The sequence below is a fragment of the Chiloscyllium plagiosum genome, chromosome 37 (assembly GCF_004010195.1).
Source record: "Chiloscyllium plagiosum isolate BGI_BamShark_2017 chromosome 37, ASM401019v2, whole genome shotgun sequence".
Taxonomy (NCBI): Eukaryota; Metazoa; Chordata; class Chondrichthyes; order Orectolobiformes; family Hemiscylliidae; genus Chiloscyllium; species Chiloscyllium plagiosum.
Genome location: NC_057746.1, coordinates 24,214,131 through 24,231,231, shown reverse-complemented (window position 1 = coordinate 24,231,231; position 17,101 = coordinate 24,214,131). Strand labels below are relative to the sequence as shown.

The window sequence follows — 17,101 nt, the reverse complement described above, 5'->3', positions numbered from 1 at the left end:
CACAACTAGAGGGCATTGGTTTGGGGTGAGAGGGGAAAGATATAAAAGGGACCTAAGGGGCAACCTTTTCACACAGAGGGTGGTACGTGTATGGAATGAGCTGCCAGGGGAAGTGGTGGAGGCTGGTACAATTGCAACATTTAAGAGGCATTTGGAGGGGTATATGAATCGGAAGGGTTTGGAGGGATATGGGCCAGGTGCTGGCAGGTGGGACTAGATTGGGTTGGGATATCCGGTCGGCTTGACGGGTTGGAACGAAGGGTCTGTTTCCATGCTGTACATCTCTATGACTCTATGGTAGGCTGGTTAGTAAGGTTGGATGAAATGGGATCCAGTGGGAGCTAGGCAATTGGATACAAAATTAGCTTGAAGGTTGGAGACAAAAGGTGGAAGTTTGTTTTTTGGACTGGAGACCTGTAACCAGTGGTGTGCTTCAAGGAGCTGGGTCCCCTGCTGTTTGTAATTTATATAAATGATCTGGATGTGATTTTCGGAGGTATGGTTAGTATGTTTGTAGATGACACCAAAGGAAGTAGTATAGTGGACAGTGAAGAAGGTTCTCTCGAGAGTACAATGAAACCTTGATCAGAGGGGCCAATGTGCCGAGAAGTGGCAGATGGAGTTTAATTTAGATAAGTGTGAGGTGTTGCATTTTGGTAAGGCAAACCTATACACTTAATGGTAGGGTCTTGCAGAGCTTTGTTGAACAACGAGACCTCGGAGATGCAGGCACGTAGTTCCTTGGAAGTGGGATTGCATGTCGACAAGGGAGTCCAGAAAGTGTGTGGCATACTTGCCTTCATTGGTCAGAATGTTGAGTATAAGAGTTGGGATATCATGTGTGGCTGTACAGGACATTGGTGAAGCCTATTCTAGAATACTGCTTATGATTCTACACATCCTTCTGTCGGAAGGATGTTGTTAAACTTGTGAGGGTGCAGAAAAGATTTGCGAGAATGTTGCCAAGACTGGCAGGTTTGAGCAATAGGGAGAGGCTGAATAGTCTGGGGAAATTTTCCCTGTGCATGGAAGACTCTTCCCAGGATGGGAGAGACCAGAACTACAGGGCATAGTTTTAAGGTTAGATTAGATTACTTAGTGTGGAACAGGCCCTTCGGCCCAACAAGTCCACACCGACCCGCCGCAGCGTAACCCACCCATTCCCGTACATTTACCTCTTTTACATAACACTACGGACAATTTAGCATGGCCAATTCACCTGACGTGCACCTCTTTGGACTGTGGGAGGAAACCGGAGCACCCGGAGGAAACCCACGCAGACACGGGGAGAATGTGCAAACTCCACACAGTCAGTCGCCTGAGTTGGGAACTGAACCCGGGTCTAACCACTGTGCCACCGTGCCGCCCACACGCTGAAAGATTTTAAAAAGGTCCTGAGGGATAACATTTTCACGCAGAGGGTGGTGTGTCTGTGTATGAAACGAGCTGCCAGAGGGAGTGATGGAGGCTAGCACAATTGCAACGTTTAAAAGGCATCTGGATAAGTATATAAACAGGAAGGGTTTGGAGAGATATGGGCCAAATGGTTGGTGCAGTTAGTTAGCGCAAATGGTTTGTTCCTGTGCTGTATGACTGAGTCTATAAGTGACAAAGATGATTGATGAGGCCAGGGCAGTAAATGTTGTCAAAATGGACTTCAGCAAGGCCTCTGACAAAGTCCCTCATCGTAGGCTGATACAAAAGATGAAGTCAGATGGGAATCATGTTGAGCTGATTAAAATACACAGAACTGACTTGGTATTAGAAAACAGAGAGTCATGGTGGAAGGGTGTTGGAGGAGAGTGTAGGTGATTAGTAAGTTTGACACAAAGATTGGGGTGCTGTGGAGAGTGAGGAGGATTGTCAGAGGATAAAGCAGGATATAAGTGGGCTGGAGACCTGGGTGGAGAAATGGCAGATGCAACTTAATCATGACAACTGCAAGTTGGTGCAGTGAAAGGTTTATTACGGGAGGGAAGTATACAGTAAACGCTAGATGCATTTGTATTCAGAGAGATTTAAGCATACAGGTCCACGTTCCCCTGAAAGCAACAACACAAGTGGATAAGGTGGCCAAGCAGACATATTGTATGCTTTACTTCATTGGCTGGGGTATTGTATATAAAAATTGACAAGTCATGTTGCAACTATATAGAACTTCAGTTCAGCCACGTTTGGGATGCTGTGTACGGTTCTGGTCACCACACTACTACAAGGACATGGAGATTTTGGAGAGGGCGCAGAAACGTTTTAGCAGGACGTTACCTGGTTTGGAGGGTATTCACTGTGAGGAGAGATTGGGCAAACTTGGTTTTATTGGCACCTGAACATCAGAGGCTGAGGGGTGATCCAGCAGAGGTTTACACAATTATGAAAGCTGAAAATGTGTTGCTGGAAAAGCGCAGCCGGTCAGGCAGCATCCAAGGAACAGGAGAATCGACGTTTTGAGTCGGCGTGGGGTCGGGGTTAGGCATGGTGACGGAGATCGGCGTGGGGTCGGGGTTAGGCATGGTGACGGAGATCGGCGTGGGGTCGGGGTTAGGCATGGTGACGGAGATCGGCGTGGGGTCGGGGTTAGGCATGGTGACGGAGATCGGCGTGGGGTCGGGGTTAGGCATGGTGACGGAGATCGGCGTGGGGTCGGGGTTAGGCATGGTGACGGAGATCGGCGTGGGGTCGGGGTTAGGCATGGTGACGGAGATCGGCGTGGGGTCGGGGTTAGGCATGGTGACGGAGATCGGCGTGGGGTCGGGGTTAGGCATGGTGACGGAGATCGGCGTGGGGTCGGGGTTAGGCATGGTGACGGAGATCGGCGTGGGGTCGGGGTTAGGCATGGTGACGGAGATCGGCGTGGGGTCGGGGTTAGGCATGGTGACGGAGATCGGCGTGGGGTCGGGGTTAGGCATGGTGACGGAGATCGGCGTGGGGTCGGGGTTAGGCATGGTGACGGAGATCGGCGTGGGGTCGGGGTTAGGCATGGTGACGGAGATCGGCGTGGGGTCGGGGTTAGGCATGGTGACGGAGATCGGCGTGGGGTCGGGGTTAGGCATGGTGACGGAGATCGGCGTGGGGTCGGGGTTAGGCATGGTGACGGAGATCGGCGTGGGGTCGGGGTTAGGCATGGTGACGGAGATCGGCGTGGGGTCGGGGTTAGGCATGGTGACGGAGATCGGCGTGGGGTCGGGGTTAGGCATGGTGACGGAGATCGGCGTGGGGTCGGGGTTAGGCATGGTGACGGAGATCGGCGTGGGGTCGGGGTTAGGCATGGTGACGGAGATCGGCGTGGGGTCGGGGTTAGGCATGGTGACGGAGATCGGCGTGGGGTCGGGGTTAGGCATGGTGACGGAGATCGGCGTGGGGTCGGGGTTAGGCATGGTGACGGAGATCGGCGTGGGGTCGGGGTTAGGCATGGTGACGGAGATCGGCGTGGGGTCGGGGTTAGGCATGGTGACGGAGATCGGCGTGGGGTCGGGGTTAGGCATGGTGACGGAGATCGGCGTGGGGTCGGGGTTAGGCATGGTGACGGAGATCGGCGTGGGGTCGGGGTTAGGCATGGTGACGGAGATCGGCGTGGGGTCGGGGTTAGGCATGGTGACGGAGATCGGCGTGGGGTCGGGGTTAGGCATGGTGACGGAGATCGGCGTGGGGTCGGGGTTAGGCATGGTGACGGAGATCGGCGTGGGGTCGGGGTTAGGCATGGTGACGGAGATCGGCGTGGGGTCGGGGTTAGGCATGGTGACGGAGATCGGCGTGGGGTCGGGGTTAGGCATGGTGACGGAGATCGGCGTGGGGTCGGGGTTAGGCATGGTGACGGAGATCGGCGTGGGGTCGGGGTTAGGCATGGTGACGGAGATCGGCGTGGGGTCGGGGTTAGGCATGGTGACGGAGATCGGCGTGGGGTCGGGGTTAGGCATGGTGACGGAGATCGGCGTGGGGTCGGGGTTAGGCATGGTGACGGAGATCGGCGTGGGGTCGGGGTTAGGCATGGTGACGGAGATCGGCGTGGGGTCGGGGTTAGGCATGGTGACGGAGATCGGCGTGGGGTCGGGGTTAGGCATGGTGACGGAGATCGGCGTGGGGTCGGGGTTAGGCATGGTGACGGAGATCGGCGTGGGGTCGGGGTTAGGCGTGGTGACAGGGATCGGCGTGGGGGCGGGGTTAAGCGTGACGGAGATCGGCGTGGGAGCGGAGACACATGCGGCGTTGTGGTCGTGCAGGTGAGTGATGTCACTGGGGGCGGAAGTGGCTGCGGCGATGGCAACCCAGGGGGCGGAAGTGGCTGTGGTGACAGTGTTATTCCCGATAGCCGCGGAGGCCGCAAATCTGTCGGCGATGGTTGGAGGCCATGAAAGGCCATGGATAAAATGGATAGTCGGAGTCTTTCTCCCAGGGTGGAAATGTCAATTCCCAGGGAACGTAGGTTTAAAGTAATAGGACCTAAGTTTAAAGGAGATGTGGGAGCAAGTTTGTTTTTAAGACGGTGGGTGGTAAATGTGCTGTCAGAGGAGGTGGTGGAGGCAGATTCAACAGTAATGTTTAAGAGACATCTTGACATATATGAATAGGTGGGGAATAGAGGGAAAAGGACGCGTAGTGGGAATAGGTTTTATTAGTTTCGAAAGGCACCATGTGTCAGTGCAGGCTTGGTGGGCCGAATGGCCTGATACTGTGCTGTCCTGTTCTTTGAGAGTTCAGTTGAGAGCTGGGCAATTGATGTGAACCCGTCAGTGGGGACTGAAAGCCTGGGAGACACAGCTAGACTTTAGAGAGAGAGCGAGAGAGAGAGGGAGGGGCTGTGGCACCCAGAGGGTTATGAGGAGATTTTGTTGGGGCTCTTTCTTTTCCAAAACACAATGCAGGGTCCACTATCCTTTACTGCTGCAGGAGACAGGCTGAGTGGGTTTAAAATGAAATGCGAGGGACTAAAGCTATATCGGAGGGTTTGAGATTGCCGTCCGACATGGTGACGCCAACTTTGGGCGATCTTACATTACGCAGGGGAACTTCACCCCAATATCTGGAACCGCAGTCCTCACGTCACCCCCATCTGCCTTGGCAGTAGATGTCATGCAGTAGTTGCACATGTAGGTAGCCTTGCTTCCAGAGTTTTGTGAACTCGTGTTGTTGTTCACTTCAACAGCAGCAGGCTGGGAGTCTGCAGAAGAACATTGTGGCGAAGTTTGACCAGCTGCACCAGTTTCTGCATCAGCAGGAGCAGAGCCTTCGAACAAAGCTGCAGCAAAAGGAGGCGGCGACTCTGCAGAAGCTGGAACAAAATCTGGACAAGATCTCCGAACAGCGCCTCGCTGTTGAACGGACAGTGGCAGAAATACAGAAGAGGCTGACTCTGCAGGAGGCCGACTTCCTGAAGGTAAGAGCAAACAAACATTTGGAAACAGACGGAGCGAGGAGCAGGCTGCTTAGCCCTTCCACCCAATCTGATCATGGCTGATCGTCCGACTCTGACCTGTCCCCGCTTTGTCCCCACTGCCTTTTGATTAGGCCCTAAGGACTAATGGGCAGTACAGTGGTTAGCACTGCTGCCTCACAGCATCTAGGAGTAAGGTTCAATTCCACCCTCCAGCGACTGTCTGTTTGGTGTTTGCACATTCTCGTCCTGTCTGCGTGGATTTCCTCAGGTGTTCTGGCTTCCTCCCACAGTCCGAAGATGTGCAGGTTAGGTGAGTTGACCATGCTATACCGTCCATAGTGTACAGGGATGGCTAGGTGGATTACCCACGGGAAATGCAAGGTTATAGGTGTAGGGTAGGGGGGTTTGGATTTTGGAGGGTTGGTATGGATTTGATGAACTGATTGGCTGCCTCACTCTGTGGGGATTCTATGAACTATATCCAACAGGTTCTTGAAAACCATTCAATGTTTTGCGCTCAAATACATTTCTGTGACAGAGAATTACACATGCTCACTACTTGTTCTCTCTTCGTATGTTGCCTTTGCTACCTGGTGAATGATCAGCTATTTAAAAAAGCAAGCAGTTTCTAGTATCAATCAATCGGCAAGAAGGTCAATTGCTGTAACATTTTGCCTGGTGTTATTGCTGAGTGTGTGAGTGAGTGAGTGAGTGAGTTTGATTGGAATGAAACCAGGTTCTGCCGAATTTTAAGTTCATTCATTCAACTGTATGGATTAGAACCTCTTAAGTTTCCCTTTCCATTAAAAACCAATGTAGGGAATGAAATCCATATCGTCCTATATTGCAAATCTAAACAACTGGCTTCTTTCAAACAGGCCAGACCCTCTCAAAATATTTTAAGAGGGTAGCCTAGACCCTAATGTTTTCTTATTTTAAAGGCAGATGTGAAATGGCTATTCCAGGTGTGATGCAGCTGGTCAATCCACTCGGCTTTAAGCAAAGCAGAATTTATTTAAACACTACAGTTGTAGCACGAACAAAAGAATGCAGAATTTAGAATAAGTTAACTATCGGAAAACTTAAACAACCCGATACAGTGACTATTACTAATTAACTGCTCCAATACCATAACATCCCACAAACACATCCCTTGGCAAAAAGGTAAATTCAATCACAGATTCTTACAGGCAGGAGGGAGCAACATCCAGAGAGAGATTTCAGAAGAAGGTCAGAGGAGTTCTTTACTGAAGCTTGCAACTTCCCTGGACTCTCACATCTTATGACTGCTACAGCTAAAAACAAACTAGAAAAAACCTGAACTGGGAGAACCAACCACTCTCCTTCCATTGTTAAACAAGACACTTCCTCGACTCTTCTACATTTACAACTTCTCTTTTTAAAAATAAACCAAGGACAAAATCACCTTGTTAAAGTGACCACTTTGTCACGCACGTCCAATCTGTGTCCTCTGTTCACTAGCCCACTAACACCAGAAATTGTTTGTATTTCACTTACGCTATCAAAATCCTCCTAATTATCTAATTGTCTTATATCTGTCCAACTATCTTCAGCCTTCTCCATTGTAAGATCAGAAATGGGAGTGTTCAGCACCGTTCGTAACTCCTCAAGTACTGAAGTAGTCACACCAATGTGCAGCAAATAAATGGTGTATTGGCTATTGAGTGGCAAGTTGTAATCACGCCACGATCTCTCAAGGTACTGATGGCTTTCACTAAAAGGGAATCTAACAATATTCCAACATTCAAAGGTAGTGCCTTGTTGAATCCTGCACCTTGAACCCTGACGATTACCGTTGACCAGACACTGAACTGGACCAACTGTATTACAATACTGTGGTAAAATCTCTTGTGGTGCAATGGTAGTATCAGTACTTGTGGACCAGGAGGCCTGAGTTCAAATCCCACTTGTACTCATGTCTGAACAGATTGATTAAAAATGTCTGTAACGCTGAAGCTACAAGATCAGGTCAGAGGCTAGGAATACTGTAGTGAGTAACACACTTCCTGACTCCTCAAAGCTCATCGGCAAGGCACAAGTGAGGAGTGTGATAGAATGCTCCCCATTGGTCTGGATGGGTGCGGCTCCGACAGCGTTCAGGAAGCTCCACACCATCCAGGACAAAGCACCCACTCGATTGGGACCACATCCACAAACATCCAGTCCCTCCACCACCAACCATCTGCAAGATGCAGTGCATGAACATGCCATCGTTTCTTGGACAGCCTCAAAGCCTCTAGCACCCAGGAGGTCAGCAGACCTGTCTGTGCATGTTCATTCCCAGTCACTAAGCATCCTGAAATAGAAGAGATTGCCCTCACTGTCAAAATGTAGGAGCCACTTCCTCACAGCTCTGAGAGTGGGAATAGGTTTTCCCTGGGATATGAAGGTGGTCAGATGAAAAAGCTATAGCTTGAATTCATGCGCTGTGTACAGAGTCAGAATGGATTCAGCGTTCATTGGGAAACCCCACACATGCAGCAACCTGACCTGATGCCAATAAGGAATTACTTTTTGTCCAGACACAAATTAAATCTTAATTTAAGGACACTTAATAGAATTGATTGCTAAAGATGGTTTTACCCTCTCTCTTGAAAAGCCTGAGATAAACCTATCTTTCCTTTTTCTTTAGGATGTCATTGCCGTTCTCGACAGGTATGTGTTCTTTTCTTGTATACGTTCGGGTAGCGCTTGTGCGTGAAGGTGCCTGGTCTCTGGTGGTGTCCCATTAATATTGCAAGTTGCTGCAGTCCAATTGGGCTGCCGTCTCATTAGAGCGAGGGAGAGAAATGGCTGATGGTGGTTTAAGTTGCGGCTCATTGTGCTTCAGGTGAGGGGTGAGGTTGAGAGTCCCACATGGTAATCTCAGCCGGTGCAGGAACCGAACCGCAGCTGTGACATAAGACCAACTAAGTGACACTCTCTCCCCGCGCCCCCCCTCCCCCTCATATCCCAACAAAATAATCCTCACAGACTGACCGCCACAATTTTAAAAATTGGTAAGTCATAAGGGCTAAAACTGCAGACCTCCATGCTGCAACCAAATATTCAAATGCTTTCCTACAAGAAGCAGTCACAACAAAGTCATTAAAAGGTTAGTTAACTTTAGAATTAACATTTTTTTTTTAAGTTAGTAATTAGATTTTTACAAAATTTTGAAAAATATATAATTGAAGTTTCTTGGATGCGACCTTATTAGATTGCAACTAACATAATGCGGCCTTCCAACATGAAAAGGCTCCCCGCCTCTGGGTTAGAGCATGCAGCCACTGTGGGAAGTGTGCACAAAGTTTGTCGCCTAGAAGTACATGAGTTTCAGTGCAGCACTGAGCATGTGCCATGTTGCTAGAGGGGTTGTCTTTCACACATAATCATTCATCGCCCGATTCCCTCTCAAATGGACCTTAACAATCCCAAGTCACAATTTTCAAGGAGAGCAGGGGAGTTCTCCTCTTGCTGTATAAATCCCCAAACCAAAATCAATTTTGAAGAACTGATCTAGTTACTAGCCAAATGCACACTGATGTGTGCTATGTTTCTACAGCAGTATATGTGCTCTCACGGTGGATGCTTGTGTCCCTACCTCTAAACCAGGAGGTTCAAAGCCTGCCTGCTCTAGAAGAGCATCATAATATATCTGAAAAGGTTGATAAGGTAAATATTCACGAGTACGTAGTAGGACCTAAAACACTTTGAGATGCCCGGAAGTTGCAAAAGCCATCATATTAAGTGGGAGATTTGATGTCCACCTTCCCCCACAGACTGCCCACCTGAGAGCACAGTCTCTGAGCATCATCACCAAGTGTCTGGGAAAGGGAATCAGTATCATTTTATTTTATCGTCGGGTGACCTTTTAGCTTCCAGATTTGGGGATTATCATCTCCACTCTCAACGCTGTTTTGTTTTTCTTTGTCAATCTCACCCAGGCCTGCCATGCAGTTTGAGAAGCCTACGAAAGTGCCCGCTGATCTCGGCTTTGGTGAATTTTCAGGCCCCCTACAGTACATGACTTGGAAGCAGATTGTGAAGCTGATTAGTCCAGGTAAGGTTGTTTTCTTCAGAGTGGGGGTGATGATGGTGGGAGACGGTAACATCACTTTACTAATAATCTGGAACCCCCTGTTGGAGAGATCAGTGACTGCAGGGCATGGATTTAAGGCAAGGGGTTTAGAAGAGATGTGAGGAAAAATGTTTTTACCCAGAAGATCGTGGAACCTGGAATTCATTGCCTGCCAGGGTGGTAGAGGCAGAAAACATCATAACATTGAAGTATTTAGATGATGCCAAGGCATACAAGGTCAAGTGTGGAAAATGGGAGTGGAGTGGTTAATAAGTTATTTTTGACTGGAGCAGATTCAATGGGCCATTGGGTCATTTTCTATGCTGTAAAACTTAATGACAGACTAATATTCTGAGGACTTGGGTTTGAATTTCACCATGCCAAATGGTAAAGTTTGAATTCAGTAAAAAAAAAACAAATTGTTCTAAAAACCCATCTGGTTCACTAATGCCCAATGGGGAAAGAAATCTGCCAACCTTACCTGGTCAGACCTACATGTGACACCAGAGCCCACAGCAATGTGGAGAGAGCGAGGACTGCAGATGCTGGAGATCAGATTGAAGGGCTTTTGCCCAAAACTTCAATTCCCCTGCTCCTCAAAAACTGCGTGACCTGCTGTGCTTTTCCAGCACCACACTCAACTCCGCAGCAATGTGTTGACTCTTAATAGTTGACTCTTAACTGGGATTAAAGACAGTAGATAACTGCTGGCCCACCTACATCGCTTGAGCAAATAAAACAAACGATATGCATAACTCCCGGTTTGCTGTAAAATTGTCAGTTTGTAAATTGAAGCAATGCATTTTCAAAAAAGATTTATTCAGTGGTGTGTTCCAAATATGGAGTGAAAGCAGGGTTCAGTTGACCTAGGTTGGATGCTGTCTGTCCATCTTCCCATTACTAATCAACTTTGCCCCTCTCCTGATGTGTGGTAAACTCACCACCAGTTGTTTGTCTCTCTATCTGTCTCTGGTGAGAGAAGAGCTGTTATGGCTCTTTGACCATACGTTCATTAATGAAGACATCACTGTCTCATAATCAAGTTGTAATGATACTCCCCTCCAGGTGATGGCACTGCAGCAACACTATGAATCTGTCAACCAACTTTTTTTTAGATTACATTACAGTGTGGAAACAGACCCTTCGGCCCAACAAGTCCACACCGACCCGCCGAAGCACAACCCACCCTACATTTACCCCTTACCTAACACTGCGGGCAATTTAGCATGGCCAATTCACCTGGCCTGCACATCTTTGGACTGTGGGAGGAAACCGGAGCACCCGGAGGAAACCCACACAGGCACGGGGAGAATGTGCAAACTCCACACAGTCAGTCGCCTGAGGCGGGAATTGAACCCGGGTCTCAGGCGCTGTGAGCCAGCAGTGCTAACCACTGTGCCACCGTGCCTCCCACAACTTATTCTTCTTTGTCAGCTTGGTCTGTTTTATATTCAGGTTCTTAATATTTAAACCTCACAACCTTTAAGAAGTACTTCCATGAACACTTGATGTGGACCTTGTGGAACCAGGGTGGTCTATTTTTGGCAGTACAGACTTGAATGGCCTCTCCTGTACGGTAGAACTGCATGGCTTGATCTTATGCCCTAGTAAATTGTTTCTTTGCACTTTGGGGGGAATGTGGAGTGACGAGGGACTGAGATCTTGTGTTGATATTTTTCTCGCGAGTGGAGAATGTTAAGGGAGAATCAAATAAAGGTGACCAAATTTAGCGGGATGAATAAAGGTTGTGGGAGGGGGGCAAAGCCAGCAGACTGAGATTTCCAGTGGATTTCCAAAGGCAGATTCAATGGTAACTCTCTCAGATAAAATTGGACAATCATTTGAAGGGGAGAGAGTTACCTAAAGGGGTTTTTTTTTTGGAGAAGAGGAACTGAAAGGGGCCAGGATTGAGATGAGTAAAATGTGAGTTAGGCAGGCAGGAAGCAACCTTTTACCCTTGGTGAAGGGGATCAGTGACCAGGGGATATAGATTGAAGGTAAGGGGCAGAAGGTTTACAAAGGATGTGAGGGGGAAAAAGGGTTTTCGACCAGAGGGTGGTGGGAATCTGCAACTTCCTACCTGTAAGGGGGGTAGAAGCAGAAACCCTATTAACAAAATTTGGATGTGCAATGTGAAGGCACAGGAGGCTATGGGCCAAGTGTTAGAAAAGGGGATTAGAATTGTAAGGCATTTGAGCAACGCGGTCTATATGGACTGAAGAGTCTTTTTCTGTGTTGGAGACCTCTAGGATTCCAACTACCAGGCCACGGGAATAGGGCAGCAGAAGAGTATACCAATCAGTAAGTGCTTTCGAAGAGCTGGCACTGAAGTGATTGGCCGAATGGTCAACTATCCCATTAGATTCCATTATTATTTTCACAAACTTTGACAGTGTATCTCAGGCCTCATAGGCTTTTGGTTGAAAAGAGGACGTGGTTAAGTGCAAAATTATTCCCATTAATTTAGTTGTCTTCCTATTGGTTCTGTACTTAAGTCACGTAAAGGACCTGACCCCTCTCTCGTCTATCGCAGTCATGTCAGTAAATGCTGAAGCATGCAGCATGCATGACTCCTGTGGGCAGAGAGAAACAGTGGTCATTTTTAACTTAACCCCAGAATGGGTAAAATGTTGGATTTACATCCAGTTTAATGTTAATCTTCATTGCAATCAGAATATGGAGTTCAAGGCCCACCCAAACAGAGGTTGCTGCCTCACTGACATTGGGTCAGTGTTTCGGATTAGTGACCATTCATTGGAATTGGGGCGTTCTGGGCGAGGAACATTTTTGTGGGGGAGGTATGGACATCAGTGGCAAGGCCAGCAATTTTTGCTCATCCCTAATTGCCCCTTGAGAGGAGCGAGCTTGCCCATTCATTTCAGGGTGTCGGTCAGAGTCAGCCACACTGCCGAGGGTCTGCAAGGGAGTCAGATTGAGAGTGGTCTTATTAAACGATAGAACAGACTAGATGGGTTGAATGATCTATTCATGCTCCTAAATTGATATGAAGGCTAGGTAAGGCCATTAAATATCCCTGAGGAGAAAGTGAGGTCTGCAGATGCTGGAGATCAGAGCTGAAAATGTGTTGCTGGAAAAGCGCAGCAGGTCAGGCAGCATCCAGGGAACAGGAGAATCGATGTTTCGGGCATAAGCCCTTCTTCAGGAAGGGCTTCCTGAAGAAGGGCTTATGCCCGAAACATCGATTCTCCTGTTCCCTGGATGCTGCCTGACCTGCTGCGCTTTTCCAGCAATACATTTTCAGCATAAAATATCCCTGTTCCCAATGAGTGACTATCTGTCAGTGACACTTGTTCTCGGCAGTGACTACTTTTTGAATTGAATTTCACTGACTCCCACGATGGGATTTGAGCCCAGGTCTCTGGAGAATTAGCCTGGTCTCTAGGTTGTGAGCTCGGTGGCATTGTCACTACGCTACCATCTTCCTTAATCTGGCTGAATTTTTTCTTTCGATGATTCATTCCTGGGATGTGGGCATCGTTGGCTGGGCCAGCATTTCCTGCCCGTGCCTGATTACCCAGTGGGCAGCCAAGAGTCAGCCACATTTGCTCTGGGTCTGGAGTCACGTGTAGGCCAGGCCAGGCCAGGTGACAATGGTAGTTTCCTGCCAAATTCCCAATGTATAGGAGGGAAAGAACGGCAGAGAAAGGTTTTGTGTCAGAGTGACAGGCAGGAGCGATTTGGTCCTGGTGGCGGAAGTCTCCGGTCAATCACTGCAGTTGATAATCGTCCCTCGCCAAGCATTGGTTTCTGTTCCCTCCCATCTCTAAAAAGAGAGCATTCGGTCTCAGGGGAGTTAAGTGCAGCAAACAGCTTCCTCTCTTTTAATTTAACCTTTTTTCCCCCTAATCAACCTGTTCAGAGATGTTATTACACTACCTCTAGAGCAGGTGGAGCCCGAATCTAGTCCTCCCCGGTCCAGCAGTGTGCCGTAAGAGGGCCCTCAACTTTTGTTTTTTTTTTAAACCTATTTTTCAAAACAACCTGTTCAGAGAGATGTACAGGAGGGACTTGAACCTTAGTCCAGGGGCAGGGACGTTGCTACTGCACCACAAGAGGACCTCTGAAACTGACTCTGCTGACATTGCCCTTTCTTCAGTTCCAGCCGCTCTGCATCTGGACCCGAGCACAGCACACCCCCGGCTGGTGGTGTCAGACTGCAAGGCCAGCGTGAAGTTCAGCGATAGCAAGCAGCAGGTCCCTGACCTGCCGGCGAGGTTCACGAACTGGCACAGCGTGCTGGCGCGCGAGGGTTTCAAATCGGGCCAGCACTACTGGGAGGTGGAGGTGGGCAACAACAGCACCTGGGCGGTGGGGCTGGCGAGGGAGTCCGTGCCACGCAAGAAGGATTTCTCGCCGGAGCCGTGTGCTGGTGTCTGGGCCTTGTGGCGGCTGAAGGATGAGTACACCACCCTGGCCATGCCTCGGACCGCCCTCCCCATCCGCACTGGCCCTCGAACCCTGGGAGTCTACCTCGACTATGAAGCGGGTCAGGTGTCACTGTACGATGCGGTCAACCTGTCTCATCTCTGCACCTTCACCGATAAATTCAGTGAGAAAGTCCACCCCTTCTTCCTAACAGGCTGTGCGCTTGACCAGTTGAAACTCGTCCACTTTCAGATATAAAACGCAAGATCTCGGTGTGAGGCAAGGTCATTTGGCCAGTTGAGTCTCTGCCATTCATTGCTGATCTCATCATCCTCAACTCCATTTCGCTGCCTCTTCCTCATTCCATCACTGATTAAAACTCTCGCTAACTCAGCGTTGAATAGACATTATCATCGGGTCTCCTCAATTTCAGCTATCTGAAGTCTCGTTAACTGTTCCATTTAAAAGAATATTTCATTAATGACAAAGCAGGGACCGTATTCGTGAGAATTGCTAACTTTTCATTCACAGGAATAAAAATGTACTCCATTATTCCTTCAGATGTTTTGAGCTAAACCTCTAGAGGTCCATCCCAAAGTCTCACTCACCTTTCTGCCACCTGCCCGACCTTCAAAATGCACCTTAAAAGATGCAGGGTTTGGTTAAGGAACCATTAATGGATCTTGACCTTCTCTGTCAATCTGAACAGTAAGTGATTACCACGCTTCAGAAATCAGTGATTGTCATTGGAATGGAACTCCATCTCCTGAAAGTATCGCACATCATTTGTGAAGTGTGGTGAACTGAAGAGTTGTGATGCATTTAGTATTTCTGGTCTTGGCATTCATAAATATAGTTATAATTATCAAGATCATAAGGAGTCCAGACATGATTTTAATCAATGCCCCATACACAACCTTCAACATTCACTCCCTTCACCAATGGCGTTCAGTGGCAGCAGTGCGTAACATCTACAAGATGCACTACAGAAATTCACCAAAGATCCTCAGACAGCACCTTCTAAACCATGACCACTGCCATCTAGAAGGACAAGGGCAGCTGCTATATGGGAACACTATCGCCTGCAAATTCCCCTCCAAGCCCGTTACCATCCTGACATGGAAATATATCGCAGTTCCTCCAATGACACTGGTCAAAATTATGGAATTCCCTCCCCAAGGACCTGGGCTGCATCAGTTCAAGAAGGCAGCTCATCACTGCTTTTTCAAGGGCAACTGAGAAAGGCTGGCCCAGCCAGTGACGCCCACAGCCTTAGAACACAAGACATAAGGTAAATAAAGCAAGTTTCATGATCTTTGATGTCTAATGGACAAAGAAATGTGAGATGGTGGAACATTTAGTTAATGCTGTTTGTCCTTTGACTTTCATCTCACTGCACAACACCTGATTCACATGTGACTCTGGTGGAGGAGTGGATTGATAACCAACTCCCTGACGGATGATTTGCGAACGAGCTTTCAAGTTTGAATGGGAAATGGTGAGGAACCAGTGTTACAACTTTATCAGGCTTCACAAGTAGTTCGAGAGGGAAAGAGAGAGCTTCAGTGATTTTCTCTTATTGACTCAGCGAGCTGTCAGTTTATTTAACAACTCGCATCTCGGATCGATAGGAACATGCAGAAACTTCGAGACAGAGACTGTTGCAAGGCAGTGAACAGCTCATCCATGACTTCTGCATATCTGCTTGTCCTGCAATCAAACAATAAAATCCATCTCTTAGTGCTTCTTAAAAGGTTTCCTTAGATTCTCTGAAAATTACTTGCTTTCCAAGTGAACAGCAGATATTCTACACTTGTATATTCACCCCTTGTTTTCAAGAAATGACATGATAAAATCTTTCTCCAAAGAAATATTCCATGTTCCTGTGTTATTCCTGATGAAGGGCTTTTGCCTGTCGATGCTGCCTGTCGATGCTGCCTGAATTGCTGTGCTCTTCCAGCACCACTGATCCAGAATCCTGTTTCTCATAGCCCATTAACATATATGTATCCTCAACAGTAATATTGCCAGAATATTTACATACCAATCAAAATGTTTGTGCATATTTGGAATGAATGTAATTTGTGAACAGTCGGATGATGATGTGACAAAATACAAGGAGAAACACACTGAAGTAATTCAACTGCTCCATCCTTGGGCAGAGATATCAGTATTCTGGTGGAATCAGGTGAACAGAAAATACTGACCAGGGTTCCTGTGCTGATTAAGGAAAACAAAAATTTTGTTTTTATTCTTAACATGTAAATTATAATCACAAGGAAGTAGCTGTGAGCAGCAATGTGGTTCTATTCAATAAAACTATGCCCCTTTTTCCAACCTCTACATACACATAAGGATGCCCGTGCACAGGCCCGCCCACGCGCACGCATACACACACAGTAAAATAAAAACAGTTGTGTGGATGGAGCAAAATAAACTGAGGAACACAATTCAGTTGCACCAGTCCACAAGTGTAATGTCTAATTGGGTTTGTATTACTCAAATACATCAATACTTATTCATGCTAAGTGTTGGGACAAATCTGGTTACCTTTTCTGTCCCTGTTTCTTACAAAATACTTGAGATTTGATGGACAACTAATTAATCTGCTAATATTGACAGGCCACATTTACCAGTGCATGCAATTCAACTTGAAATGTTTTGTTTTGGGTTTTTTCATTCTTTGTTCAATTCATTTGCTTCTGTATTTGTTTTTCTTACCTGACAATTCCAGGTTACTAATTTAGTTATCAATTTAAAATATATATTTCTATGTATACATTTCAACATCTTTGGTTCTGATGAATTGATTGCTATAAATATTCTGTCAGTAAATAAAAGTAGTCATAATGTAACCTTTACTATATATTTTCAAGAAACACACCCTAAAGAATCCAAAGGCTTCTAAGAAACCACTTCAGAAAGTTACTTAGCATATTTTTTCTCTCCTTTTAGCATTAACACTTTCATCTTGAGGAATTGCGACTCAAATGTGTCAGTTGTTATGACTCACATGTCAAAGTGGACTGATCTTGGTACTCCTGAAGTCACCACAAAGCTGAATGATTAATTAAAGTACACAAAGTCCTCAATGTTCCTGTTCAGTGGCAATAGGTTAACAGAAACCACTGATCACATTCATGTAGTTAATAAGAACTACTCCTCCCCCCCCCCCGTAAGAAAATTACAACCACAAGAAAATAGCTCTGCACCATAGACATCTATCTCTATTTGTTAGAACACTGAGCCCTTGGTTGTGGTTG

The 17,101-nt window shown here is 47.4% G+C and overlaps 1 protein-coding gene across 1 annotated transcript in view; it reads left to right on the top strand.

Moving 5' to 3' along the window:
- Positions 1-16,693, top strand: part of LOC122541524 — a 72,676-nt gene extending 55,983 nt beyond the window's left edge. Inside the window, exons 9-13 of the mRNA XM_043678350.1 lie at positions 935-938; positions 5,093-5,371; positions 8,025-8,047; positions 9,319-9,434; positions 13,570-16,693. Coding sequence (XP_043534285.1) covers positions 935-938; positions 5,093-5,371; positions 8,025-8,047; positions 9,319-9,434; positions 13,570-14,096 — 949 coding nt within the window. The 3' untranslated portion in view covers positions 14,097-16,693. The remainder of the gene's footprint in view (positions 1-934; positions 939-5,092; positions 5,372-8,024; positions 8,048-9,318; positions 9,435-13,569) is intronic.
- The last annotated feature ends 408 nt before the right edge of the window (positions 16,694-17,101 follow it).